The sequence below is a fragment of the Cololabis saira genome, chromosome 2 (assembly GCF_033807715.1).
Source record: "Cololabis saira isolate AMF1-May2022 chromosome 2, fColSai1.1, whole genome shotgun sequence".
NCBI lineage: Eukaryota > Metazoa > Chordata > Actinopteri > Beloniformes > Belonidae > Cololabis > Cololabis saira.
In genome coordinates, this window is record NC_084588.1 from 54,226,316 (window position 1) to 54,254,266 (window position 27,951).

General features: G+C 44.4%; 1 protein-coding gene across 1 annotated transcript; it reads right to left on the bottom strand.

Annotated features, from left to right (window-relative positions):
* Positions 1-302: 302 nt before the first annotated feature.
* LOC133421896 (synaptotagmin-4-like) lies at positions 303-27,935 on the bottom strand. Its single transcript, XM_061711695.1, has 5 exons — positions 27,843-27,935; positions 22,113-23,131; positions 15,716-15,890; positions 9,060-9,226; positions 303-931 (listed from the first exon to the last, which is right to left on the bottom strand). Exons 1-5 carry the CDS (start codon positions 27,880-27,882, stop codon positions 782-784), a joined length of 1,551 nt encoding a protein of 516 aa, XP_061567679.1. The 5' UTR covers positions 27,883-27,935; the 3' UTR covers positions 303-781.
* Positions 27,936-27,951: the final 16 nt, after the last annotated feature.

The window sequence follows — 27,951 nt, forward strand, 5'->3', positions numbered from 1 at the left end:
TCACCACCTCACCGCCTGCATCGCCAGTTCCCCGTGTCTTAAGTAAATTCTTACGGGAGGTTCCGGGTTGCCGTAGGGATCCGCAGATTTTTCGGTTAGTTTTTTCTTTTTAGATCCGAGGTTTTGCGTAGATGGCGGCTTCTGCAACTTTCAGGCGCTTTTTCTGCGCAAGCAAGCTTTATAGATGAGGCCCCAGCTCTTTATTTTCCTCTTTTAAGGATGTTTTGTGCATCAGTAGGTGACTTGTATATGTGTGTAACCGTGATGAAAAGCTGCAGAGACTTAGAACGACAAAACTCCCACATTTTTATTGTAAATTCCAGTCAATGAAAAGAGAACAAAACCTTTTCTCCTAATGCACACGATAAAACGACGGCTCCACAGACACGCACACCCCGTGAAAGTACTACAGATACAGTCGTATACTTAATCCAAGAGATCTGAGGGCTGAGAGGCTTTTAGAGTCCAGGGTCACAAAAGCAAAGCACAGGCTGAAGGATAAAATACTGTTAATACTTAATAAATCCTTCATGTTTCCAGACAAAATGGATCATTTGTAGCCTCTCGCCAGCGTGTCAGTGTTGTGTGTTACAGCATCAGCATGCATAATGGAGCACATCCAGAATAATACGGTTGCACATACTGCGGTTTTGAGGAGTCACAGTGGAAATAATCACAAAGGCGACGCGGGCATCCAGACGCCGGCCGATCCAACGGTCCGAGCTTCTCTCCCTCGAGCCCGTAGATACACTCGGACCCTCTGGACTCTAATCAATCAATCCTAAAGGGCATCTGACTGGACGGTGTGCCAACGGGTGGTTTCCGTTTGCCCCGGAGTGCACATTTCCCTCCAGTGTCCCTCTCCGGCCTCTGATGCCTCTCGGCCAATCAGCACGCGGCCCAGAATACTGCTCTTCGTGTAGAGACGGCCCTGCAGTAAAACAGTGGTATTATAGTACAGAAAGATGCAGACGGGTCCGTGGACTTCGCGGCCATCGGTTTTTTGTTTTGAAATGACAAAATAAAAATAAAGAAATAATCCGAAATAATCAGTTTCCCATCTTTTGTTTTGATAATAAAAAACGGAAAACGGATCGTTATCCGTTATCCGTTATCCGATTTCATTGATGTGTTTGAAAATCGAAATTGGGAATTAAAACAGGTCAGTGTATCTTTTGGTCATTGGATTTTTCCATCATGAGTGGGAATCAAAAAACAAAAAACGATTGGTTTATTTGATTTTCCTTTTAAAACAAAAAACAAATATTGAATTACACTGCATTTTTTCTTTTTTTGTGTTAATATGATTTAACAAAGATTCAAAATACGCTTTTATTTTCGTTTTCTATTTCATATAAGAAAAATGAAATCACTAGTCAACAGGAACGAAAAAGCGAACCAAAAACAACCGTTTATTCATATTCGTGCACCGGAAGTTACAGATGGAGGACAATAATTTTGATGTTTTATTAGATTAATTAAACTGCATTATTTTTCTGTTTCATATTTGTGTTGATCTTTTGTCTGCATTCTAATCACATATGTGTATGACACAGGCTAATCCAGATGCGTATGTCTCCTGACATTTCAGTGCACTAATTGGGGATTACACCTGCGTTTTTCCTTCCCTCCTCTTTTCTGTCAGTGTGCAGTTGAGGCAGTTATGCCGTCTTTCATTGATTAGAAAAAAAAATCAGTGTTACAACTTTTCTTTTCACTACTATTAGGCTACGAACATGACATGTCCTTTTGACGAGGATCCAATTGATGCAGGTGGAGCATTAATCCACAGAGAATTTAATATAGTCTTACGTTGAGAGCTGATCATTAGACCACGCATAGGCCTAGATGTATTATCATATTTAGTAAAAATCTACTTTAAATTATGTAATTGATTACAATCACTTCTTGTGAGTAAATACTTTTGTTTGGACTTTTAAACGTCTGTAGGCTCTGCTAATTCTCTCTCTCTCTCTCTCTCTCTCTCTCTCTCTCTCTCTCTCTCTCTCTCTCTCAGACTTCCTTAACTCAGACGTCGTTGTGCATTTATAAAATTATTCATAGCCAAATATAGCCTATTATATTATCTTATAAGCTATTAGGGCCTGTATATTTCGTTGTCTGTGTTGTTTTTATCTGTGCTTTTTAAAAAATCTGTTTTTGAAGTGCCTTGCAAACTTAGAAAAGTTCTATGACAATAGAGTTTATTATTTTCATTTTATCACCATCTTGTCATTTTGTGGGTAAAAAAGCCTAAGTTAATTTTATTTTACCTTTTGGTCTAATAGATGTATTATTATTGTTGTTGCTGTTGTTCTTTATTTTGTATGGATAGATATTTATCTCAGCGTTTTTCCTGTGTGTGTTTCTTGTTTCAAGTGGTAATTGATGCGCGCTGCGTGACCGTTTACTATTTAGGCCACTCAGTGTCAGACCTGAGCCAGAATTTATGAATGAAGATTGAATGACACAATGAGTGACGTGTTTTTCCACCTACATGAACTGTCTGACAGTTAACCTGATGAAGGTCACAGCCTACCCAAACGTTGTAACAATTATAGCACGACCTTCATTGACGGCATAATGGACTGTCGGCATATTGTAGCCTATTCTAGTTTGTTTTTTTTTATTATTATTTTTCCGTGCTTTTCACGACCCTTCTCCCGGTAGAAACATGGAGGCTGCAGTGGAAATCATGAATGACCGTCTTGACATTGTTGTAGCTGCAAATGCATGTAGTTCAAATCCATCAGAAGAGTGAACTTTCACATGATATTGAGATGCTAACATGCAGCAGCCTGTGGTAAAGAACATTTTTCTATCTTTTAACAAGCTCTAGAACTGACGTCAGCCCATTATCCCCACAACAAATGACCACAGTCCCGTTGCTGCTTTGACCTGGTGTTTACTGTTGCTATGACAACTGTAGCTACATCTGGGGGCGTAATGTCAGTAAATACGAGTAAAATACATGCCTCGCGTATAGTGTGAATGCACCGCAGAAAACACAGGGGGGGGGGAATAGTAGCCTAGAGTGGCTGGCTCGAGTGGGACGGGGTGGTACAGAACAACTTCCCCTGGAGAGAATTGTCACAGGAATGCCTGTCAAATATCCAGAACTAAGTTCACTCGGTTGTAAATGCCAGCTTCCGGTGCACGAATATGAATAAACGGTTGTTTTTGGTTCGTTTTTTCGTTCCTGTTGACTAGTGATTTCATTTTTCTTATATGAAATAGTAAACGAAAATAAAAGCGTATTTTGAATCTTTGTTAAATCATATTAACACAAAAAAAGAAAAAATGCAGTGTAATTCAATATTTGTTTTTTGTTTTAAAAGGAAAATCAAATAAACCAATCGTTTTTTGTTTTTTGATTCCCACTCATGATGGAAAAATCCAATGACCAAAAGATACACTGACCAAAACAGCGAGTGGAAAACTCTTTTCTCTATTTCCTATTGGTTTCCAGTATGTTAGAGTTCAGTACATGTTATTGATTATTGATTGGACGCTGCAGCTGAACGGACTGTCACAACATCACTGCAGTTTCATGACGGAGTGAAGACAGATTACAGATTAAACTCATGTTTCACTCCGGTCCGTGTATCTTTTGGTCATTGGATTTTTCCATCATGAGTGGGAATCAAAAAACAAAAAACGATTGGTTTATTTGATTTTCCTTTTAAAACAAAAAACAAATATTGAATTACGCTGCATTTTTTCTTTTTCTGTGTTAATATGATTTAACAAAGATTAAAAATACGCTTTTATTTTCGTTTTCTATTTCATATAAGAAAAATGAAATCCCTAGTCAACAGGAAGGAAAAAACGAACCAAAAACAACCGTTTATTCATATTCGTGCACCGGAAGCTGGCATTTACAACCGAGTGAACTTAGTTCTGGATATTTAACAGGCATTCCTGTGACAATTCTCTCCAGGGGAAGTTTGATTTTAATATTTTATTGGTCGGGTTTACGTAAAATGGCTCTGTATGCTGCAGTTCGGGTAACCATGGCAACCATAGCGGCGCTGAAACAACAGATTAAGGATTATTTTTTAAAGATTGATTAAGGACTTGTTCCACAGCGGTTTGACGCACAATGACATTTCCTGCACGTTGCAGCAGATGTGTCTCCTGCAATGCTCAGAAATGAGCGTCAGAAGATTCTGTGCCCGGCATGATCTGAGGAGAAAAAGGCTACGCAGAGCTGGAGAGCGCTTTGATTCAATCTATTTATGAGGTTTTTATTCAGATGTCCACAGTATATTGCAAATATACACACTGCATGCGACGCCAGCGAGAGTCAGCGTCAAAAACAGTTCCATTGCTTTATTTTTTATTGCACTGTCTACACTGGTTGCGAGCGACGCGGCGTCGTTTTGAGCTGGACTTTTGTCGCACGCCCTGATTCTATTTTCTTCCCGTCGCTCGCGTTGAAAGCCGGTTGAAAGTTGAAAAAAAAGTGTAAAGCGCTGTAGGAAACAGTCATTTCAATACAAGAACTTCAATAAAGTGGCAGCTGCTGGAGGGAGATCGCCAGGCTGGAAGGTTCTGATAAGATAATAAGATATAATAAGAATCTTATCTTAATCTTATTAGGGCTTAATTTGTCCCGGATCCTGCCGGATTGATCGTGTCCTCTGCTTTTTCCCCACATCCCAGTAATGATCTGACATGCTGACATGTTTGCACCGCACGCCGGTCACTCCAGCTGTTCGCTGTTTGATTGCGTAATCACACGCCGTTATTAATTGTTCGGTTTTTTCCCCACTTATTCCACCGAATAATAAGCTTGTTTTCTGTTTAGAAAGTACAAACGTAGGGAGATTACAAGTAATCACCCATCTTTTACTTGTCCCTTTACTCTTTTAGGAGTCTGCTAATGTTAGGAGTTTCTTTCAGGAGCGCACGGGCGGGTGAATAAAGGCTGATTTATGGTTCCGCGTAAAATCGACGGCGTAGCCTACAGCGTAGGGTATGCGGCGACGCGCACCGTTCGGTGACCGCGCCGCGTACCCTACGCTGTAAGGTCTGCGTTGGTGTAACGCGGAACCATAAATCAGCCTTCTAAAAGGCGAGTCTCAGCTGTCAATCAAAAGAACGTGGTAGAACGTGGGGCCGATAACGCGTTCAGAGCGGGTCCGATGCCACGCATTGCGGCGCGACAGTCGGACGCTCGCATGCAGTTAGGACAGTTGGGAGCCGTAGCCTAATTTTTGTTGACAGCTTTGTACTGAACACTGATCACCCCGATCACGTTTGCAGTGTACACGTTTAAAACCCATTAAGCATGTCGGAAGGCCGTTTGTGGCAGAGTTTTGTCATTAAACGCCATAAAACTTCTGTCGGACTCAGCGTAGCCTACTTCTCTGTCAGCAGCGCGTCATGCAAATATACAGGACCTAACAATAAACTCTCAAGCGGCTCTTAAAAGTACAGGAAAGCCGCAATACCGGCTATCTGTCTTCACATGGGGGTGCTTGCTGGAGAAGGTCGGGTTGGAAGAACCTGAGAGAGCTCCATCAGCCATGAATTCAGGCGTCAGGTAAAGTTTGTGCTGCAGTGCAATTTATACATATAATGATAATCACGTGGATTCCTCACGCGTGGGACTAAATTAATTCTTCCAACCCGACCTTCTCCAGCATGCACCCCCAGTGAAGACAGATAGCCGGTCATTCGGCCATGATGAATCAAAGCGCTCTCCAGCTCTGCGTAGCCTTTTTTCCTCAGATGATGCCGAGCACAGAATCTTCTGACGATCATTTCTGAGCATTGCAGGAGACACATCTGCTGCAACGTGCAGGAAATGTCATTGTGCGTCAAACCGCTGTGGAACAAATCCTTAATCAATCTTTAAAAAATAATCCTTAATCTGTTGTTTCAGCGCCGCTATGGTTGCCATGGTTACCCGAACTGCAGCATACAGAGCCATTTCCGAGTCACGTAAACCCGACCAATAAAATATTAAAATCAAACTTCCCCTGGAGAGAATTGTCACAGGAATGCCTGTTAAATATCCAGAACTAAGTTCATTCGGTTGTAAATGCCAGCTTCCGGTGCACGAATATGAATAAACGGTTGTTTTTGGTTCGTTTTTTCCTTCCTGTTGGGTCAGTGTATCTTTTGGTCATTGGATTTTTCCATCATGAGTGGGAATCAAAAAACAAAAAACGATTGGTTTATTTGATTTTCTTTTTAAAACAAAAAACAAATATTGAATTACACTGCATTTTTTCTTTATTTGTGTTAATATGATTTAACAAAGTTTCAAAATACGCTTTTATTTTCGTTTTCTATTTCATATAAGAAAAATGAAATCACTAGTCAACAGGAACGAAAAAACGAACCAAAAACAACCGTTTATTCATATTCGTGCACCGGAAGCTGGCATTTACAACCGAGTGAACTTAGTTCTGGATATTTGACAGGCATTCCTGTGACAATTCTCTCCAGGGGAAGTTGTTCTGTACCACCCCGTCCCACTCGAGCCAGCCACTCTAGGCTACTACACCCCCCCCCCCCCCTGTGTTTTCTGCGGTGCATTCACACTATACGCGAGGCATGTATTTTACTCGTATTTACTGACATTACGCCCCCAGATGTAGCTACAGTTGTCATAGCAACAGTAAACACCAGGTCAAAGCAGCAACGGGACTGTGGTCATTTGTTGTGGGGATAATGGGCTGACGTCAGTTCTAGAGCTTGTTAAAAGATAGAAAAATGTTCTTTACCACAGGCTGCTACATGTTAGCATCTCAATATCATGTGAAAGTTCACTCTTCTGATGGATTTGAACTACATGCATTTGCAGCTACAACAATGTCAAGACGGTCATTCATGATTTCCACTGCAGCCTCCATGTTTCTACCGGGAGAAGGGTCGTGAAAAGCACGGAAAAATAATTTAAAAAAAAACTAGAATAGGCTACAATATGCCGACAGTCCATTATGCCGAAGGTCAGGCTATAATTGTTAAAACGTTTGGGTAGGCTGTGACCTTCATCAGGTTAACTGTCAGACAGTTCATGTAGGTGGAAAAACACGTCACTCATTGTGTCATTCAATCTTCATTCATAAATTCTGGCTCAGGTCTGACACTGAGTGGCCTAAATAGTAAACGGTAACGCAGCGCGCATCAATTACCACTTGAAACAAGAAACACACACAGGAAAAACGCCGAGATAAATATCTATCCATACAAAATAAAGAACAGCAACAACAATAATAATACATCTATTAGACCAAAAGGTAAAATAAAATTAACTTAGGCTTTTTTACCCACAAAATGACAAGATGGTGATAAAATGAAAATAATAAACTCTATTGTCATAGAACTTTTCTAAGTTTGCAAGGCACTTCAAAAACAGATTTAAAAAAAAGCACAGATAAAAACAACACAGACAACGAAATATACAGGCCCTAATAGCTTATAAGATAATATAATAGGCTATATTAGGCTATGAATAATTTTATAAATGCACAACGACGTCTGAGTTAAGGAAGTCTGAGAGAGAGAGAGAGAGAGAGAGAGAGAGAGAGAGAGAGAGAGAGAGAGAGAGAGAGAGAGAGAGAGAGAGAGAGAGAGAGAGAGAGAGAGAGAGAGAGAGAGAGAGAGAGAGAGAGAGAGAGAGAGAGAGAGAGAGAGAGAGAGAATTAGCAGAGCCTACAGACGTTTAAAAGTCAAAACAAAAGTATTTACTCACAAGAAGTGATTGTAATCAATTACATAATTTAAAGTAGATTTTTACTAAATATGATAATACATCTAGGCCTATGCGTGGTCTAATGATCAGCTCTCAACGTAAGACTATATTAAATTCTCTGTGGATTAATGCTCCACCTGCATCAATTGGATCCTCGTCAAAAGGACATGTCATGTCTAATAGTAGTGAAAAGAAAAGTTGTAACACTGATTTTTTTTTTTCTAATCAATGAAAGACGGCATAACTGCCTCAACTGCACACTGACAGGAAAGAGGAGGGAAGGAAAAACGCAGGTGTAATCCACAATTAGTGCACTGAAATGTCAGGAGACATACGCATCTGGATTAGCCTGTGTCATACAAATATGTGATTAGAATGCAGACAAAAGATCAAAACAAATATGAAACAGAAAAATAATGCAGTTTAATTAATCAAATAAAACATCAAAATTATTGTCCTCCATCTGTAACTTCCGGTGCACGAATATGAATAAACGGTTGTTTTTGGTTCGTTTTTTCGTTCCTGTTGACTAGTGATTTCATTTTTCTTATATGAAATAGAGAACGAAAATAAAAGCGTATTTTGAATCTTTGTTAAATCATATTAACACAAAAAAAGAAAAAATGCAGTGTAATTCAATATTTGTTTTTTGTTTTAAAAGAAAAATCAAATAAACCAATCGTTTTTTGTTTTTTGATTCCAACTCATGATGGAAAAATCCAATGACCAAAAGATACACTGACCCTGTTGACTAGGGATTTCATTTTTCTTATATGAAATAGAAAACGAAAATAAAAGCGTATTTTGAATCTTTGTTAAATCATATTAACACAGAAAAAGAAAAAATGCAGTGTATTCAATATTTGTTTTTTGTTTTAAAAGGAAAATTAAATAAACCAATCGTTTTTTGTTTTTTGATTCCCACTCATGACGGAAAAATCCAATGACCAAAAGATACACGGACCCACTCCCATGGTTTCAGATTTGATTTATTTTCTGTTTCAACATAAAAAAAATCTAAAACTGTTAATTTTCAATCTGATCAACAAAAGAACCAGAAACAACTTTCTTCATTTATTACTGCGCATGTGCAATCCCCCCATTTGTCCAATCCTTGTTTTCAGTATCCTTGGAAACGAACAGGAAATAGAGAAAAGAGTTTTCCACACACTAATGATCCGTTTTCCGTTTTCCATTTTTTATTATCAAAACAAAAGATGGGGAATGGATTATTTAGGATTATTTCTCTATTTTTATTTTGTAATTTCAAAACAAAATACGGATTCCGTGAAGTCCACGGACCCAGACGCTGCACAGAACCTGAACTCAGGACCGTTTTGAAACTTCCTACCTGCATGACGATGAACTCGAGAGCTAGCGGGAGCTGCGTGACGTCGCCGGGCGGGAGGTCGAACAGGAACGGAGCGTTCCAGACGGGGTTCGGACGACTGGTCACTTTGGTCTCCTTGGAGGAAATTACTTTGCCATCTTGTCGCAGGTTGATGACAACATAGTGATCTATTGGACAAAAATAGAGGGCTAAAGATGCAGCCTCAGCTATTTCTTGAAAATATACAATGTTAAAAAAGATTTACTGCTTCCTAAAGAGGAGTTTATTCCGTCACCATCACATAAGATCGCTTTTGCTTCCCCAAATATCAAGTCTTTCCAGGCATTTAAGGAGTGGTTTTATCTTATATCTCACGAGAAAAACAAGAATGAGCGATTTGATCATGAGAGTGTTGCTTTGCTGCAGCTCGTCTCTCGATACGGCTCAGACAGGACGGGAAATGAGCCTCATCAGCTCCTCGTGTAATTACATTACAAGCCAAGCAAGGATCTGTCTCTCTGACTGTAACACGGGGGTGGCAGAGGAAAATGCAATGTGTTTATTAGCATTGCAGCGTTTAATGTAAGTATATTGACAAGATCATCATCTCCCCCGTTGTAAATGAGCAGGAATGAAACGATGCTCGCCTGCTTTTTGTCAAAGTCATTAGAGCACCCAGGGATCATGCAGTGTGTTTTATGTACCATTTCTGGACTGTTGCCTGTAAAACGTCCATGATATGTCGACTTTCGGTGGGGGGGGGGGGTTAAAATTAAAAAAATAATGTTGCTTTCGTCTTCACCCTGGACTTAAAGCAGCACTATGTAACTTTTCCACCTTAATCTAATATTTCATCATCATCATTGTGATGGTACATCAACTTCCAACAGGTTTAATGAACCTCTGTCCTGGTCTGAGGGGTCTGTATCGTCTTCACTGGCACTATGTAACTTGGAGGAGCATGGTAGGAACCCTGCCACACTAAAAACTACACATTTTTACGGCTTTGACTGCTTTACGCCATACGTCACTTCCCCCTCCTTCCCCATTCGCAGTCGAGACGAAAATGGGCGGGGCGTGGAGCGTAGAGCTCAGGAGAACTGGTGGTGAGCTAAACGCGGAGCTGGTATCATGGCCGAAGCAGCGAAAAATCCAAAGGTGGATGGATGATGGATGGATGGATGATGGATGGATGATGGATGGATGATGGATGGATGATGGATGATGGATGGATGGATGATGGATGATGGATGATGGATGATGGATGATGGATGATGGATGATGGATGGATGATGGATGGATGATGGATGGATGGATGATGGATGGATGATTGATGGATGGAGGGATGGATGGATGATGGATGGATGGATGGATGATGGATGGATGATGGATGGATGATGGATGGATGATGGATGGATGGATGATGGATGGATGATGGATGATGGATGGATGGATGGATGGATGATGGATGGATGGATGATGGATGGATGATGGATGGATGGATGATGGATGGATGATGGATGATGGATGGATGGATGATGGATGATGGATGATGGATGGATGATGGATGGATGATGGATGGATGGATGATGGATGGATGATTGATGGATGGAGGGATGGATGGATGATGGATGGATGGATGGATGATGGATGGATGATGGATGGATGATGGATGGATGGATGATGGATGGATGATGGATGATGGATGGATGGATGGATGGATGGATGGATGGATGGATGGATGATGGATGGATGGATGATGGATGGATGATGGATGGATGGATGGATGGATGATGGATGGATGGATGGATGATGGATGGATGGATGGATGATGGATGGATGGATGGATGGGTGATGGATGGATGGATGGATGGATGATGGATGGATGGATGGATGGATGGATGATGGATGGATGATGGATGGATGGATGGATGGATGGATGGATGGATGATGGATGATGGATGGATGATGGATGGATGGATGGATGATGGATGGATGGATGGGTGATGGATGGATGATGGATGGATGGATGGATGATGGATGGATGATGGATGGATGGATGGATGGATGATGGATGGATGGATGGGTGATGGATGGATGATGGATGGATGGATGGATGGATGGATGATGGATGGATGGATGGATGATGGATGGATGGATGATGGATGGATGGATGGATGGATGATGGATGGATGGATGGGTGATGGATGGATGATGGATGGATGGATGGATGGATGATGGATGGATGGATGATGGATGGATGGATGGATGGATGGATGGATGATGGATGGATGGATGGATGATGGATGGATGGATGGATGGATGGATGATGGATGGATGGATGGATGGATGGATGATGGATGGATGGATGATGGATGGATGGATGATGTATGGATGGATGGATGATGGATGGATGGATGATGGATGGATGGATGGATGGATGGATGATGGATGGGTGGATGGATGATGGATGGATGGATGGATGGATGATGGATGGACCAAAATATCAAATAATATTCTCCATGTTTGCATCATCTGCCTCTAAAGGAGTGTGTCTGAATGAGGTCGTCAGTTTATCATAATTTATCAGTATTTGAATGACTATCTCTTCTTCTCCTCTGTGGGGTTGCTGGTGGCCTGGGTTCCAGGTTCTTCTCCTCTGTGGGGTTGCTGGTGGCCTGGGTTCCAGGTTCTTCTCCTCTGTGGGGTTGCTGGTGGTCTGGGTTCCAGGTTCTTCTCCTCTGTGGGGTTGCTGGTGGTCTGGGTTCCAGGTTCTCCTCTGTGGGGTTGCTGGTGGCCTGAGTTCCAGGTTCTTCTCCTCTGTGGGGTTGCTGGTGGCCTGGGTTCCAGGTTCTTCTCTGTGGGGTTGCTGGTGGCCTGGGTTCCAGGTTCTTCTCCTCTGTGGGGTTGCTGGTGGCCTGGGTTCCAGGTTCTTCTCCTCTGTGGGGTTGCTGGTGGCCTGGGTTCCAGGTTCTTCTCCTCTGTGGGGTTGCTGGTGGTCTGGGTTCCAGGTTCTTCTCTGTGGGGTTGCTGGTGGCCTGGGTTCCAGGTTATTCTCCTCTGTGGGGTTGCTGGTGGCCTGGGTTCCAGGTTCTTCTCCTCTGTGGGGTTGCTGGTGGCCTGGGTTCCAGGTTCTTCTCCTCTGTGGGGTTGCTGGTGGCCTGGGTTCCAGGTTCTTCTCCTCTGTGGGGTTGCTGGTGGCCTGGGTTCCAGGTTCTTCTCCTCTGTGGGGTTGCTGGTGGTCTGGGTTCCAGGTTCTTCTCCTCTGTGGGGTTGCTGGTGGCCTGGGTTCCAGGTTTTCCTCTGTGGGGTTGCTGGTGGTCTGGGTTCCAGGTTCTTCTCCTCTGTGGGGTTGCTGGTGGCCTGGGTTCCAGGTTCTCCTCTGTGGGGTTGCTGGTGGCCTGGGTTCCAGGTTCTCCTCTGTGGGGTTGCTGGTGGCCTGGGTTCCAGGTTCTTCTCCTCTGTGGGGTTGCTGGTGGCCTGGGTTCCAGGTTCTTCTCCTCTGTGGGGTTGCTGGTGGTCTGGGTTCCAGGTTCTTCTCCTCTGTGGGGTTGCTGGTGGCCTGGGTTCCAGGTTCTCCTCTGTGGGGTTGCTGGTGGCCTGGGTTCCAGGTTCTTCTCCTCTGTGGGGTTGCTGGTGGCCTGGGTTCCAGGTTCTTCTCCTCTGTGGGGTTGCTGGTGGTCTGGGTTCCAGGTTCTTCTCCTCTGTGGGGTTGCTGGTGGCCTGGGTTCCAGGTTCTCCTCTGTGGGGTTGCCGGTGGCCTGGGTTCCAGGTTCTTCTCCTCTGTGAGGTTGCTGGTGGCCTGGGTTCCAGGTTCTTCTCCTCTGTGGGGTTGCTGGTGGCCTGGGTTCCAGGTTCTTCTCCTCTGTGGGGTTGCTGGTGGCCTGGGTTCCAGGTTCTTCTCCTCTGTGGGGTTGCTGGTGGCCTGGGTTCCAGGTTCTTCTCCTCTGTGGGGTTGCTGGTGGTCTGGGTTCCAGGTTCTTCTCCTCTGTGGGGTTGCTGGTGGTCTGGGTTCCAGGTTCTCCTCTGTGGGGTTGCTGGTGGCCTGGGTTCCAGGTTCTTCTCCTCTGTGGGGTTGCTGGTGGTCTGGGTTCCAGGTTCTCCTCTGTGGGGTTGCTGGTGGCCTGGGTTCCAGGTTCTCCTCTGTGGGGTTGCTGGTGGCCTGGGTTCCAGGTTCTTCTCCTCTGTGGGGTTGCTGGTGGCCTGGGTTCCAGGTTCTTCTCCTCTGTGGGGTTGCTGGTGGCCTGGGTTCCAGGTTCTTCTCCTCTGTGGGGTTGCTGGTGGCCTGGGTTCCAGGTTTTCCTCTGTGGGGTTGCTGGTGGTCTGGGTTCCAGGTTATTCTCCTCTGTGGGGTTGCTGGTGGCCTGGGTTCCAGGTTCTCCTCTGTGGGGTTGCTGGTGGCCTGGGTTCCAGGTTCTCCTCTGTGGGGTTGCTGGTGGCCTGGGTTCCAGGTTCTTCTCCTCTGTGGGGTTGCTGGTGGCCTGGGTTCCAGGTTCTTCTCCTCTGTGGGGTTGCTGGTGGCCTGGGTTCCAGGTTCTTCTCCTCTGTGGGGTTGCTGGTGGTCTGGGTTCCAGGTTCTTCTCCTCTGTGGGGTTGCTGGTGGCCTGGGTTCCAGGTTCTCCTCTGTGGGGTTGCTGGTGGCCTGGGTTCCAGGTTCTCCTCTGTGGGGTTGCTGGTGGCCTGGGTTCCAGGTTCTTCTCCTCTGTGGGGTTGCTGGTGGCCTGGGTTCCAGGTTCTTCTCTTACCCCTTTTACACCAAGCTGGTTCCAGGGCTGGTTCTGGGCTAGAGCCAGACTTAGCACCAGTTCTTTGGTTTTACACAGCCTAAGCTCCGGCTCCTGACTCTCAAAACGGGTGCTACGCCAGCCCCTTTGAGCTGCTGGGCCAGCTCAAAGAACCGCTTTACGTCGGGGGCTGGGGGCGGGGCTGGGACGGTGTTACTGAACAACCAAAGCAGAATAAACACGGAAGCGCGCCGTTTTTAAACAACGGAGCGTGGAAGACGGCGGTTAAGTTAGCAGACTCTTTTATTATTACATCGATTTATTTAATAATGGATGTAAAACAGAAGCAGCAGTGGTCTACGGTACAATCCACCAACAGTAACGTCTGCGGGCTCCGTGCCGCCGATGCAGCGGCGCAGCCTCGCGTCCCAGCCCGCGGGGAAGCGTTCCAGCCCTGGGACGCTTGGACGCGAGGCTGCGGAGCCCGCCGATGCAGCGGCAGCTCCATCCATTTATTTAATAAAAAATCCTGGCCCGCGGGGACGCCTCCCAGCCCGCGGTTCTGGTTCCACGTTACACCAACGCAGAGCCTACGGCGTATGTTACGGAGGAGGAGAGGAGCTCCTGAGGAGAGGAAAGGAGAGAAGCTGCCGGCTCAAATTTCTTAACAGGCGTTATTTGGATAAACTGAGCCCAGGTTGGGGATCTTAAAGGTTACTTTACCTGAAAAAAATATTAAAACTAAATAAAGTGCCATATTAACAGCGCTACAGCTGAAATTAAAACAGCTTTTGGCTCTCAGCTTCCTCATATGGTGTGACGATCGACGCAGAGCCTACGGCGTAGGTTACGCGGCGACGGGCGCCGTAAGCCGTACCCTACGCCGTAGGCTCTGCGTCGATTTAACGCGGAACCATAAATCAGCTCCGGAGCCGGCAGTCAGCCAGAAATTCATCATCTCCGAAAACATCGGGTCAAATTTCTTAACAGCCGTTATTTGGATAAACTGAGCCCAGGTTGGGGATCTTAAAGGTTACTTTACCTGAAAAAATATTAAAACTTAATAAAGTGCCATATTAACAGCGCTACAGCTGAAATTAAAACAGCTTTTGGCTCTCAGCTTCCTGATCAGGGTAGGGATGAAAACGAGGGGGTGTGGTGACGTGATGACGTGGCTCTCTGGCCAGCTCCAGGCCAACACCAGCTGTGTAGAAGCAAACGGTTCTTACTTAAGAACCAACCGCGAACCGGCTCTAGCTCCAGCACTAGCACCAGCCCTGGAACCAGCTTGGTGTAAAAGGGGTATCTGTGGGGTTGCCGGTGGCCTGGGTTCTGGGTTCTTCCTCGTCGGCCTCTGGTCTCGTGGGTGGCGGGGTTGCTCCCCCCCCTCCCCCACTATAGATACACTTCAGGTGGAGTTTTGATAGGACTTACACACACACACACACATAGACATACACACTGGCTTGTTCACCTGCATGCTTGCTCTGTAGTTTTTGGGGTTAGTTAGCGGTAGCTTAGCCTAGCCTAGCCTAGCTTAGCTCAGACTGTGATCAGATCTCCAGATTTGGGTGGATTGCTGCTCGTGTTTTGGTCGGCTCCATGTCGGTTTTGTGTTTTGTTTGTGGTTTTTGTTGCAGATTTCCAGTGCTTGACGTGCCTCCGGGTGTTCCTGCTTCCTGGATTGGCAGCGGATGTCACCCGGGGGGGCCCCCCCCCCAAAAAAAATTAAAAAAAAAAATTCACTGGGTTTACATGTGTATGCGTACGTATGTGTATATATATATATGTATTTATATTAAATATAGTAATAATGCACATGTATGCCTTTGGTTTTTACCGGCATGGTATCAATCATTAATATGTGTGCAGACAAGGTAAAAAAAAAAAAAAAAAAAAAAAAAAAAGAATGACTAAATGAGGGTGTACCTGATCAGTAAATATGATCCTCACCTGGAGCTCCCGGGATCCGCGTGAGCTTGGCCAGATTCTCGGCCTTCCGGACCATCACCTTGATTCGCTGGGCTGGTGCCTGATGCTGCAGCAGGATGAGGAGCTGTCCCAAAGCCAGCGGCACGCTGACTGAGCTTTTCCTGCGGCCAGAAGTCTCCTGCGAACTCACACTCTGCTGCAGGAAACACACAGGTGTAGTAATATATTAGCAATGTAATGAGCTAGGTAATAAGGGACAGATATTCAGTCTTTGGGAGACGATGAATGAAATGGAAAAGGTGGAAAAACAAGATAAAAAGAGCAACTAGGTTCAAGAGTCAGGTTCTTGTGAAGATATTCAAACTGTATTTTAATAAAATGACTGACACAAAAGTGATCAGAATCAATGTAGAAGCCTTAATGGTTTTGTTCTTAAAATGACTTTGAATAAAAGCAAAAGCTGATGCGTTCACCGCCTGGTAATTTCCATCTCATTTCCTGTCAGCTGCTGTTAACTGAAATGATCTGGCACCCAGAGAGTCACTTTCACTGAGCCAGCCAAATGTTCGCCCGCCAGCAACGTGCCATAGATGGAAATTAGATCGTGAAGGCGATTTTCTTCAACGAGAATCTCAGTTCACCAACTCGGTGACCAGCTCCTCAGTTCAGAGACCTGCAGGCCGGCTTTGGGGAAAGCTCCTGCTTAAGAAACTGAGTGTTAGTGTTAACAGCTCAGGACGTGCATCAAAATAAAATACCAAACCTTATTTATTGCAGCCAACAACTTCGTCTGAAATTTGAATTGCAGATACTGGGTTATCATTCGCTTCAGGCAGTTCCTGCCATCTGAATATAGAGTGAAACCCTTGTCTGCCTCTATTTAAAACATTTCTGCATTAAAAAGATGACAATTTTATATATGTTTCTTCCTCAGGCACATATGTTTTTAATTACAATAAATTGTTACGTAATTCTCCGGCTATCTGTTGTTATTTGGTAGCTCTGTCCATTCTTGATATTTCAAATTAACCTCGGAGACATGAGTCATCCGAAGCACGCAGACCTAGGAACAAACTGCAGACGGAAATGCATTCTTATTTTTTTGTTGCATTGCATGTCTGACTGGCTGGCTGAGCATTAACTCCCAATCACTTTCTACATCAGTGGAGTACAGTCCAAAAACAAACAAACATTTAAGAAGTTGAACTGCAGAGGGATCCCATGATGCTGTATGTGCGTGTTTGTATTCAGTTAACTGATCAAAACACTAATTACATAAACTTAAATCAAACTTTGCTTTTTGAACATCCTGCAAGTCAAGAAAACAGGCTTCAAATCTAAGGCCCCGTTTCCACGTAGCAAAAACGGTGGCGTTTTCATGCGTTTTGGCCGTTCGTTTACACAAAAACGAAGCTCAAAGTCTCCAAAAACGATCATTTCTGAAAACTCCGGCCAAAGTGGAGATTTTCACGTCACCTCAGTTTTCACGTTTGCTTGTAAACGGAGAGAAACGGACATTTAGGCTTCAGAACGTCACATTATGAGACAGAAACGTCACCAGCGTCATGAGTGACACCGGTGGTTACAATTAGTTTGGCCACCGTCAATATTTTCTTGTATTTTACCTGTTTTATATTCTAAAGTCACACTTAAGTAAGTAAATCCACTTCTCTGTCACTCCAAACGAAAGACTCTCGTTCATCTTGGAAGTAACTGCAGTCAAGGCTGATTTATGGTTCCGCGTTACACCAACGCAGAGCTACGGCGTAGTGTACGCGGCGACGCGCACCATACGTAGGCTACGCCGTCGATTTAACGCAGAACCATATTATTCAGGCTTCACTCGTGTCATTTGTTGACGTTTTTTTCCAGGATTCTGATTGGCTAGCATGACTTTATCTTCTCGTTACACTGCCCCCTGCAGGTTTGGCTGCTCATAGCACCTTAACAGATATTTATGCAGGTTCGTGTAAACGAGGATATTTTTCAAAACGTAGAGGGGGAAATATCCGTTTTTGTAAATACCCGGCGATGTGTAAACGTGGCCTAAATCACTGCTTATTCCTCTCATTCCGTCTCCTGTCCTCATCGAGAACCGCTGCCCCGTAAACAGAATACTGATCCTCCTCCTTTGAGTGCCACTTAAGTTGTCAAGATATGCCGCGTGTTGCCATCCGCTCCAACAAAATGTCCAAACAAGTGATGTGATGCTGACGAACAGTCACCAACTCTCCTCCGGGTCCATTACACTGATTACAAAAACCTCTGGTGTCGTCCCAAACTCTGACGATGCCAACAGTGAAAGCCGGCAGCCCGGTGCCCTCGCATGATAAATCAAACTCTCTCTCGATGCTTCAGGTTGCTAATCAGCTGTATGTTTTCCCTGCAGCTCCACATCTAAATTTACTCCCGGCGGGGCAGCTGCTGCTGTTGATAACGGGGAAGGTGATGATGTGAGGGTTGGAACGATGGACCATGTAGGGACATGAGGGGGGGGGGGGGGGGGCGTCTCCAAAATACCAAGTCTCGTGACGAAAAGTCACTGAAACGTCGATGCAGAAGTCTGTTATTTTGTGGCAGCGCTGCAGCAGAGTCTCTGTTTGCTGCACTGTGGCGGTTTGCTCTCCACTCACTGATAACGAAGCCAGCGTGACTAGCAGCACTGGAAAACTGGGGACGTTAGAGTCCTTCAGGGACAAAACATGATAAATGGTATTTATACCTTTGAATCCACACTTTTACTCATCATTAAAGGAGCATGAGGCAGGATTGAGGCTGGATTTATGAAAAAAATTCAGATAAGTTTTCTAGTAATAATGTCAGATGAAGCGTTCCAAACCAAAAAGAATGAGCCCTCTAGTGTATCTCTCCGTTGCCTTGAACAGGCTGTGTGCTGAAAATGTGCTGCATTTTGGGCCGAATTTCCCGCGCTGTCCTGCGGATGTGACGTCACATGACGCTGCATGCCTGTTCTCGGCGGCGCACGGGTAAACATTGGATACGTGTTTGAGTCATGGAGGCAGCTTCAACTGGAATTGGGACTGAAAACAGATGCTGACATGGCTCATTTCCTACTGACCAGGTAAGATAACATTGTAAGTCTGATTTAGAGCTTGATGTGAAAATCATATGAGATTACACACGCGCTCCCGTGCCGGCTTCGCTGTTGCTGCAGGAACCCCCGACGGTCGTCGTGGCGCTAATGAGTCTAATTTCTTATTCTTGCCTCAAGCTCCTTTAAACCAACCGAGCAGGCGAGACATGGCAAAGATGTTTCAACTAAATCATATAACACATTCTCTGAGACCAATTCAACAAAGACTACGTGAGCTTTGCATACACGTTGGACGATGCATCGAAGCATACACAGGTTTGGTGGAGAGCATCCTCACAACTGGAATCACTGTGTGATACGGAAACACCACCCAGGCGGAGAGGAAGGCTCTTCAGAGGGCGATCAAGACTGCAGAGAGGATCATAACAACAAAACTTCCCTCTATGGGAAGTTCATTTACACACAACGCTGCACAAAGTCGGCCCATAGCATGATTAAAGACACACACAACCTCCTCAAACATTAACACTCTACAAACAGCTTTAGACAAAGCAGAACGGACGTATCATCACACGGAAAGTACCATCAGTCCTCTTGTCCAATCTACCTCTGTTCAATCAATCGGGAAACGTGCAATATCCTTAGGTAAAGTGTAAAAAGTCTGATATTTATTGTTATTTTATCATTTTTATTGTTGTTTTAGTTTTTAATGTTTGTACTCTGAGTTTCCTCTGCACAAGAATTCCTAGGCACTAACACAAATGTACTAATGGCAAATAAACTTTATCTGCATGCTCACAATTTCAAATATGTATAATGCGCACAAATTGCATGTTAGGGAAAGATGAGTACTTAGTTTACTTGGATGTGTACTTAGGGAAAACAAAGCGCTCCTATCTCCAGCTGAGTGTAATGGTCATGCATAATGCTGCTGTAGCATTTCTGTCTTATACCTGCAAAGGTTCTTTCCTCTGAACATGGTTTACAGATTTAACTACTTTGTCTATTAAGGGAAGAAAAACTATAAATATTTCACTGTTCAGCTACAGGCGCCACTAAAGAGCCCAGTTACGCAGGTTATGAGTAGTTTAAACCCCACGTGAGACCCTAAAGGGACGGCGTATGCCTGAGCTATGCTGTAGTTTCTGTATTTCACACACAGATATACGTTTTCTCCACATACACTTTGTGCAAATTATGTGCAGTAGTGAGAATATAATATCGACACACTTTTATAAGCTTAGAAAAAGCAATTTCCGCCCTTAACTTCTACCACGATGCTGTTATCGCAGTGGCCCCAGACAGGACACACACATCACTTCAGTGGTTCTTCAGTGGGCTGCAGCTGCAGCAGCCGCCACTAGAGGTCGCTAGACCAACACTCAACCTTTAACCATGTGTTCTTTGCACCCGCTGCAGCATGTAAATACAGTTAAAAGTGAAGTATCATCATGTAAGTAGGGCTTTTCAGGCTATTTTGGAGAGGGATCATGTGCTCTCTTTAGCAAATATGAACCTCAAATCTGCTCTTTAATTTGCTAATTCTTTTTGTCGACAAGACATTTTTAGGTTTTGTAATTGCTGACATGTTTCGGCGATTCCTTTAGCCTTCATCAGAGTCACAAGATGGTGTGTGTGACCCGTCATTTATCAGCTGAAGTTATAGGGAGGCGGGACTCAGCTGTTAGATTGACAGGTGAGTCCCGCCCCCTGCTGCTCCTCCAGGATGCTCCAGGTGGGAGAGAACAGGTAGTTCTCCCTCGTCCCTGCTGATGGTCCTCAGGCCCGGCTTCCTGGTCTCTATGGCCTCCCTGATCCAGCTGGTGTTTGGGTGCCGAGGCCTCTGGCCTGGTTCCCCTTCTGCAGTGATCCCTGATGGCTGACTTGTAGTGTTCCTGTTGTTTGTCTTGTTGTTGTCTCATTCTCACCTTCCTTTTTATGTTCTTTCTTCCTTGTAATGAAGTTCCTCCCCATCTCCCTGATGTATTTGTTATAGAGGGTCTGCATTGACGTCACTTCCCCACTGGACCAGCCCCCTTACTCACACTGAGTGGCAAAAACAGCTGCAACTAGTGGAGAAGACGGGATAACAGCTGATTATCGGCTTAAATTAAAGGCAGTTGTACTTGACAGTGACCCGTACAGTTACCCCAAGAACCAGTGGTCCATGGACATTAATATTTGGTACAGTTACCCCAAGAACCAGTGGTCCATGGACATTAATATTTGGTACAGTTACCCCAAGAACCAGTGGTCCATGGACATTAATATTTGGTACAGTTACCAAGAACCAGTGGTCCATGGACATTAATATTTGGTACAGTTACCAAGAACCAGTGGTCCATGGACATTAATATTTGGTAGAGTTACCAAGAACCAGTGGTCCATGGACATTAATATTTGGTACAGTTACCCCAAGAACCAGTGGTCCATCGACATTAATATTTGGCCACAAATCCAGTTTCCTGATATTTATATGAACTTCATTTTCTACGCCGGGGAAATACACGAAGCAAAGCTTGAAGGCTTACAAAAGTCTTGACGCTTGGTCCTACTTCAAGGCAGGATTTGTTGTAGAAATTAAAGTGATGACACCGAACTGTATGATTTGACCATATATTGTAGCTACCCAAAAATCCAACATTACCTGATACAAAATGGGAACCACAAATCCACGTTTCAGTGCCTGGAATCCAGTTGTTTCTGAGAATTGCAGCGATCCATTTGTCTCTCTTAAGATTATTTTTCGGCAGTCTGTAAAACAATAACTCAGATTTCTTGCTAAATCTATGAGTACAGTCGATCGCACAACAGCTCTTTCCCATTTTAGATGTTTTCCAGTTGCTCAAACTGAAAGTTTACGCTGACACTCAGTCTTTCTGACACTCAGTCTTTCTGACACTCAGTCTTTCTGACACTCAGTCTTTCTGCCACTCAGTGGGCGAAACCTGCAATGAAGTTGCATCTGTGACGTGCACATTCCCTCTATTGCATGAGTGGCATGGCATTTCATAAATGGTGTTGCATGTTTTCTGGGTGGATTTTGTCCTTAGGATGAACCAGTATCTGGTGCATTGTTGTGTGTGGTTTGACGGGTGTGTTGACGTTGTATTTACAAGTACGTTATGTTGTACACACACCATCTTGTGGCTCTGATGAAGGCGAAAGGAATCGCCAAAACATGTCAGGTAATTAAAAAACCTAAATATTTCTTGTTGGACAAAAATAATTAGAGAATTCAATTGTAAATTCCTGGACAAAATTAACTTTATTAACTCAAATGTGCCCCTTTTCTGATTCTCCCCTGAAAAGAAAGTTGGAATGTAGATAATACGACAAACAACTGCTTAGATCACTTTGTACCTTCTTTATCTTTCTTTTAGCCGGGTTCAGCTCCCGGGTGTGGGTAGTCATGACGTCCGGTTCCCAGTCCATCTGCTCACAGGGGAGCTCCACGGCCCCCAGGGCCGTCTCTCTCAGGCCGGAGAAGTCCCTGCTGCAGACGGCCAGCTTCAGCGTGCAGCTCCGGAGCTGCTCCGCAGAGCCCACCTGCAGCACGAAGCTGTGGCTGCGCGGGTCCAGGCTGAAGCCGCGCCGCCGCGGGGCCGCGTCCTGGGGCCTGGGGAACAGCGGCGGGAGGCTGACCTGGACGAAGATCCCGCTGCGCCTCCGGCTGTCCAGCAGGATCCCCAGGACCTTGACCACCAGGGAGCCGCAGGCCGCGGAGAACAGCAGGGAGAAGTGCAGCAGAGGAGCCGACTTGGGGGAGGAGGACGACAGAGAGCCGGAGCCGTACTGCGACAGCTGAGCCTCCCCCTGCCGGACAGCGGCTCCGGCGGCTCCGGGGGCTCCGGCGGCTCTGGCCGTCAGGCGGCTGCTCTCGTCGTAAGCAAAGCCGTCACCACTTACAGTGCAGCGTCGAACCATCGCATGGCGGGATTTGGACGCAATGCTCGGTTTGGTGAGGGAGGGCAGAGAGGCTCGGCCGTGACTCGGAGCTTTCCCGGGGGAGGCGGGGGCGGCGGGGGAGCTGAGCCGCCGCATGGGGAAGAAGGACCTCGGGGACCTCATGGGGTCGGCTGACCCGGTCGGGCAGGGCTCACCGGGCTCACCGGGCAGAGCAGACAGGTCATCTTCAGTTTTAGAGGAGGGAAACTCCAGCACGTCCCCGTCCAGCTCCTCGTACTGCTGTCTGACAGGCTGCGTGGACGGAGGATGGATCAATGTGGCGGTCGCCCTTGAGACGGGACAAGGCGAGGAAAACGCCGCCTCCTTGTCCTCTGACGAGACGCTCTTCCGCCTGCGACAGCAGAGGATGCAGCCGAGGACGATGCAGTAGCAGAACACGGCCAGACCCACGGCCAGCAGGATCTGCAGCTGAACTGGGAAACACAGTCGCAGGTTAACGTCGTTAGCAGCAGAGACGAGGGCAGAAGGGACACGCAGGTTATCACATGCTGACAAATCAAATCAGCCAAATCAGGATCAATTAATTGCAAAGACATCCCAGCGAACCATTATCTTGTTGTGTCTGTATTCTGGAAACTTTATAGGATTAAAGAGGAAATGTTATTGTGGAAATGATATTGTTGCAGTTGCTGTTTTGATCCCCGCCACAAACAGTTTACGACGATGACTTACTTCTGTCTCTGCTGATCAGTGGAGTAATTTGCTGATTATAAATTAATTAACGGTATTGATAGTTAGACACTAGGGGCCTGATTTACTAAAGGTTTGCGTGTGTAAAAACGTGTGCAAACTTGACAGCACCCGCAAACCAAAGTGCCAGCTGATCTACTAACAGCGTGCAAAGAGGACTGCGTCTCTCAAATGCGCAAAATAGCACACGCAATTCATTTAGTACTTTTGCCCTGATGAATAATCAATATGGGGCGTACCCGCCAGAAAGAGATTTACCAAGCCTGAAAGTTATTGCGGGGATTGTGATTGCGTCTGTATTTAATACGTTCGAAAGGAAGGTGCTAATCTCCACATGCAAAAGCAGAAATATTTTATTTGAATGTTAAATAGAGTATTATTCAGCAAAAGGTTGCCACAGGAGGCACATTCATTTTTTTATTTGTGATAATAAATAAATCACGTGTTTTCATGGAGAAAAAAGTGTTTCTTATTGTGCGCCTATACTTGTTCTGCAGTCATACCCTGGTGTTGTGCCGTATTCAGCACCCCTGCCGTGAAAAGCACCCCCTCGTCTCACAAAAATGATATTCTCATTCTGTGTCACATAGCGTCCAGTTTTGTGTTAATGATTCATGTTTAAATGCGCTCATGGATTCCACAATAGTCATACTTTCCCACAATCACAGTCACAGATAACAAAAATCGGGTAAATGGTTATTGATGTCATTAATTAATAGCCTGCTTACTGTGTTGTCTTCCATAATATTTGTAAATATATATAATATAAACTCCTAAGTATGTGTTTGTGTGAGTGTGTATATATAAATATATTGAAGTGTCAGTGTGTCTATTTTTGAGATAATCACCTAACCAGCTAAGAACATGGCCTTTAAAACCATATCTATCTAACTTTGACAGTAGAATATGATGATTTACAGTGTCAAATGCTTTCGACAGGTCCAGAAAAATACCTAATGCATATTCATTGAGATCTTGTGCCGATATGATTTTATTTACCAGCTGGAGCAGTGCCATGTAGGAAGAATGATTTTTTCTGAAACCGTACTGATGCGTGTATAATATTTTATTCAGTTCCAGATGCTGCAAAATTCTTTTATAGACCAGTTTTTCTAAAATTTTTGAGAAACAAGGTAAAATTGATATGGGTCTGTAATTTGTAAAAAGATTGGGGTCGTCAGCCTTGTATAGAGTGTGTATATATAAATATATTGAAGTATCAGTGTGTTGTTTTTTTTCTTGGTCTACTTATCATTGAATATACGAGAGGGTGCTTTTCAAGGCAGGGGTGCTGAATACGGCACAACAATTCGCCTCTTCCACTAATATCTCTAACTCCAACTCGTCAAATTTCATTTTGCGCTTGCGACTATATCCTGCTTTCCATCCAGACTCCATGGCGCAAAGTCTGCGCCGCAAACTGTAAGACGCGCAACACCTCATTTAAATACTGCTGTTTGCACCTGTTATCAATTGCGCACGCAATCTTAGTTGATCACCCGCAAAACACACAACAACAGCACGCGCAAACTTTTTCAGAGCACACGCAATTTAGTACTCTTTATTTAGGATCTTAGTAAATCGGGCCCTAGGACTGTATTGAAAGTATTCTCATAGAAGACAGAGGCAAGTTAGATGAAGATTACAGAACTCTTCAAAAGTCTTAAGCGACCCCTAGACTGGGTGTTTTATCAAAGTTTCATTGATTGTCCATAATTATTTTCTTTTGTTTTTAATTTGTTTGAATACAAATAGTCAACATTTTAGAGTATACTTATTAAACAGTTGGACAATTATGGGCCTTTTGTTTATAAGTTCCATAGATCAGGGGTTCTTAACCTTTCTGACCTTGGGGCCCAATTTTTCCAGTACAGAGTGGCCCGGGGCCCATTAAATATAAACACTGTATAGCAGGGGTATTCAACTAAAACTTTAAGAGGTCCATTTAGAGAAAATTCACTCAAGCGAAGGTCCAGAACATCATAATATATATATATATATATATATATATATATATATATATATATATATATATATATATATATATATATATATATATATATATATATATACATATATACATATATATATGTATATATATATATATATGTATATATGTGTGTGTGTGTGTGTGTGTGTATGTGTGTGTGTGTATATTCAAGTAGCCTCATAGTTGTATCAACATCTGCATCTGACTGTTATATTAAAAAAAGTACATACTTGCCAATTAACATGTTTAACTTGAATTAAACATATTTTTTTCTCTTAAAAATAAAGTCGATTTTATTTTATTTTTCAAATGCTATCTTATTTTATTTCTCTACCAGCAGTTTGAATTTCCCCTTTTCTTTGTTAATTGTCTCAACACATTTTTATACTAAATTAATATAAACACATCTTAACAATTTAACAGTTTTGCAGTTTTTCTTTCTTCCCCTCTTATAATCTTATGCCCCCACTTTCTGTCGTTCAGTGAGAGAACTGAGCTCTAATTTCTTCTGTCAGGACTTTAAATCTGGGCTGGATGGTGTCAGGTTCTCATATGCATGTGGAGGTGCTCATTGATGAGCCTGAAACGATATTTAGTTTTAATTATGTTCACTGTGGAGAAAGCTGCTTCACAGCTGTATCTGGACCCAAACATGGGCAGGATGTTTTAAGATGGTCAGTTTATTTTTCTGTGACTTCAGTTCAGACTTGAGTGGATATCTTTGATGAAAAACTTTGTGTTTTGTTTCAGTGGCGTTTCACTTTCGCACTTTGAACGCCATGGTCTCTGAACGTATGAGACACTGGTTTTGTCCCAGTGGGAAGACTGAACAGGATGAATTTGTCCATTCCGGGTTGCATATTTAAAAATACAGCGAGGACAAAACTTAGTTTGATTTTACTTTAATTTATTTACATTAATAAGTTGTCAGGACTCAGTGTGTCGGGTTCATCCGAGCCTGATCAGCTGCGACGGGCACAGCCCGCACCGCAGCTCTCTGGTCGCGCTGCAGCAGTTACTTTCCGATGCTTTTTCGAAAGCCCGAACAGTCCAGTCCAGCAGACACGACAGCCCACGCATCTACATCTACCATCCTTCAGCAGTAACGACGGAGCCCACCGCCCAAGCGGCAGCCTCAGCCGACCTCCCCGGCCGCGGGGACGCGCCGGGATAAATGATCATGCCGCGCTCGCTCGCTCTGGGCGCAGACCCATTAATTGATCCCTGATCCTGGCGGATCTAAACCTACTCTGTGCAAAATGAAGGATTTTCTCTGTAAATACACGCCATTTCTCTTACTATTACACGTACAGCTAGCTGAGTGTCTTCTTCTCCTCATTTGGTTGGGAGTTGCTATGCAGTCCCGCGGCCCTCGCGGCCCACACGTACAAAACTGAATTTTTTTTGGCGGCCCACTAGATGGCGCTCGCGGCCCAAGTGTGGGCCGCGGCCCTATGGTTAAGAATCACTGCCATAGATAATCCAACAGTCGACCTCTAGATGATGCATGCACGAAAAAATAAAAAAGTCTGGCAGCCTGCCCAATAAACCATAATAAGTATTGCTCCAGCCAATCTTCGACAGGAGGAGAGTTCATGCTCACAAGCATGAAGGCAGAGGGGAGCTGGGTTTTCTTTCAAATATCGACATACTTGACATCATCCAGAAATCACTGACCCTGCCTTTAAAACTTTGATTAAAGTGTCCCTAGGACTCCTGCACAGTGAATCAGAAACCCTGGAGTTGACCGGTGCGTTTCACATTCACCTGTGTTTTAATGTGGACTGTGCTGATTAACAGCAAACTAAACTGGGCTCTGGATCTTATTTAATGTGACACAGCGAGGGAGTATTGGGATGACTCATCGTAGTGGACTGTTGTGAAACGAGGTGGAAAAGCTTCAGCCAGATACTGTACCATTTCAAAGACTTTGAATCCGTGACGAGGAGGGAATGTCCCTCACTCTCTCATAAAAGCACTTCCACAAACACATAAATATCCAAAAAAACTGAGATCACTACTGCAGCGAGTGAGCGCTCAGTGTCAAAGCCTGTCAGAGCGCATGTCAACAGCAGCAGGTCCTCAGCATCATCCGGAGGTGGAGGCAGAGACGAACAACGGACAACTGCATCAGTGAGGTTGGAAAACAAGGGCTAATGGGATCACCTTCAAATATGAGTCACTGTCACACAGTCTTTGAACCATATTAAGGACAAATGATGTCATAGTGAAACAATATAATGCAGCATTTAGTAATAAGGGTCTATGATGTATTACTGGTCTGCATGAATCATAATATTACTTGCAGAAATCATACACAAGTTTACAAATAATTGCATTGATTGAAAACCCCACTGGTCAACTCTCTCCAGTCACTTATTAAAGAGCAGAAGAACAGAAGCAAAGTAAACATGTGTAAAGTGTAATCGGATCTTGTTTCCTACCTCCCAGATGGAACTGCATCGTCGGTCCGTGTGAGTCCATCAGTGACAGCAGAGATGTGGAGTCTGCAGTCAGAGATGTGAAGTCTGCAGTCAGAGATGTGAAGTCTGC

What these genes read in the sequence shown, in the direction of transcription:
- LOC133421896 (XM_061711695.1), bottom strand. Translation starts at nt 27,882, where the DNA reads ATGGACTCACACGGACCGACGATGCAGTTCCATCTGGGAG. An exon ending in GCGGATCCCGGGAGCTCCAG is followed by an intron (nt 9,227 to 15,715) that starts GTGAGGATCATA and finishes TTTGTCCAATAG; the next exon opens with ATCACTATGTTGTCATCAAC. An exon ending in TCGAGTTCATCGTCATGCAG is followed by an intron (nt 932 to 9,059) that starts GTAGGAAGTTTC and finishes GTTTTACTGCAG; the next exon opens with GGCCGTCTCTACACGAAGAG.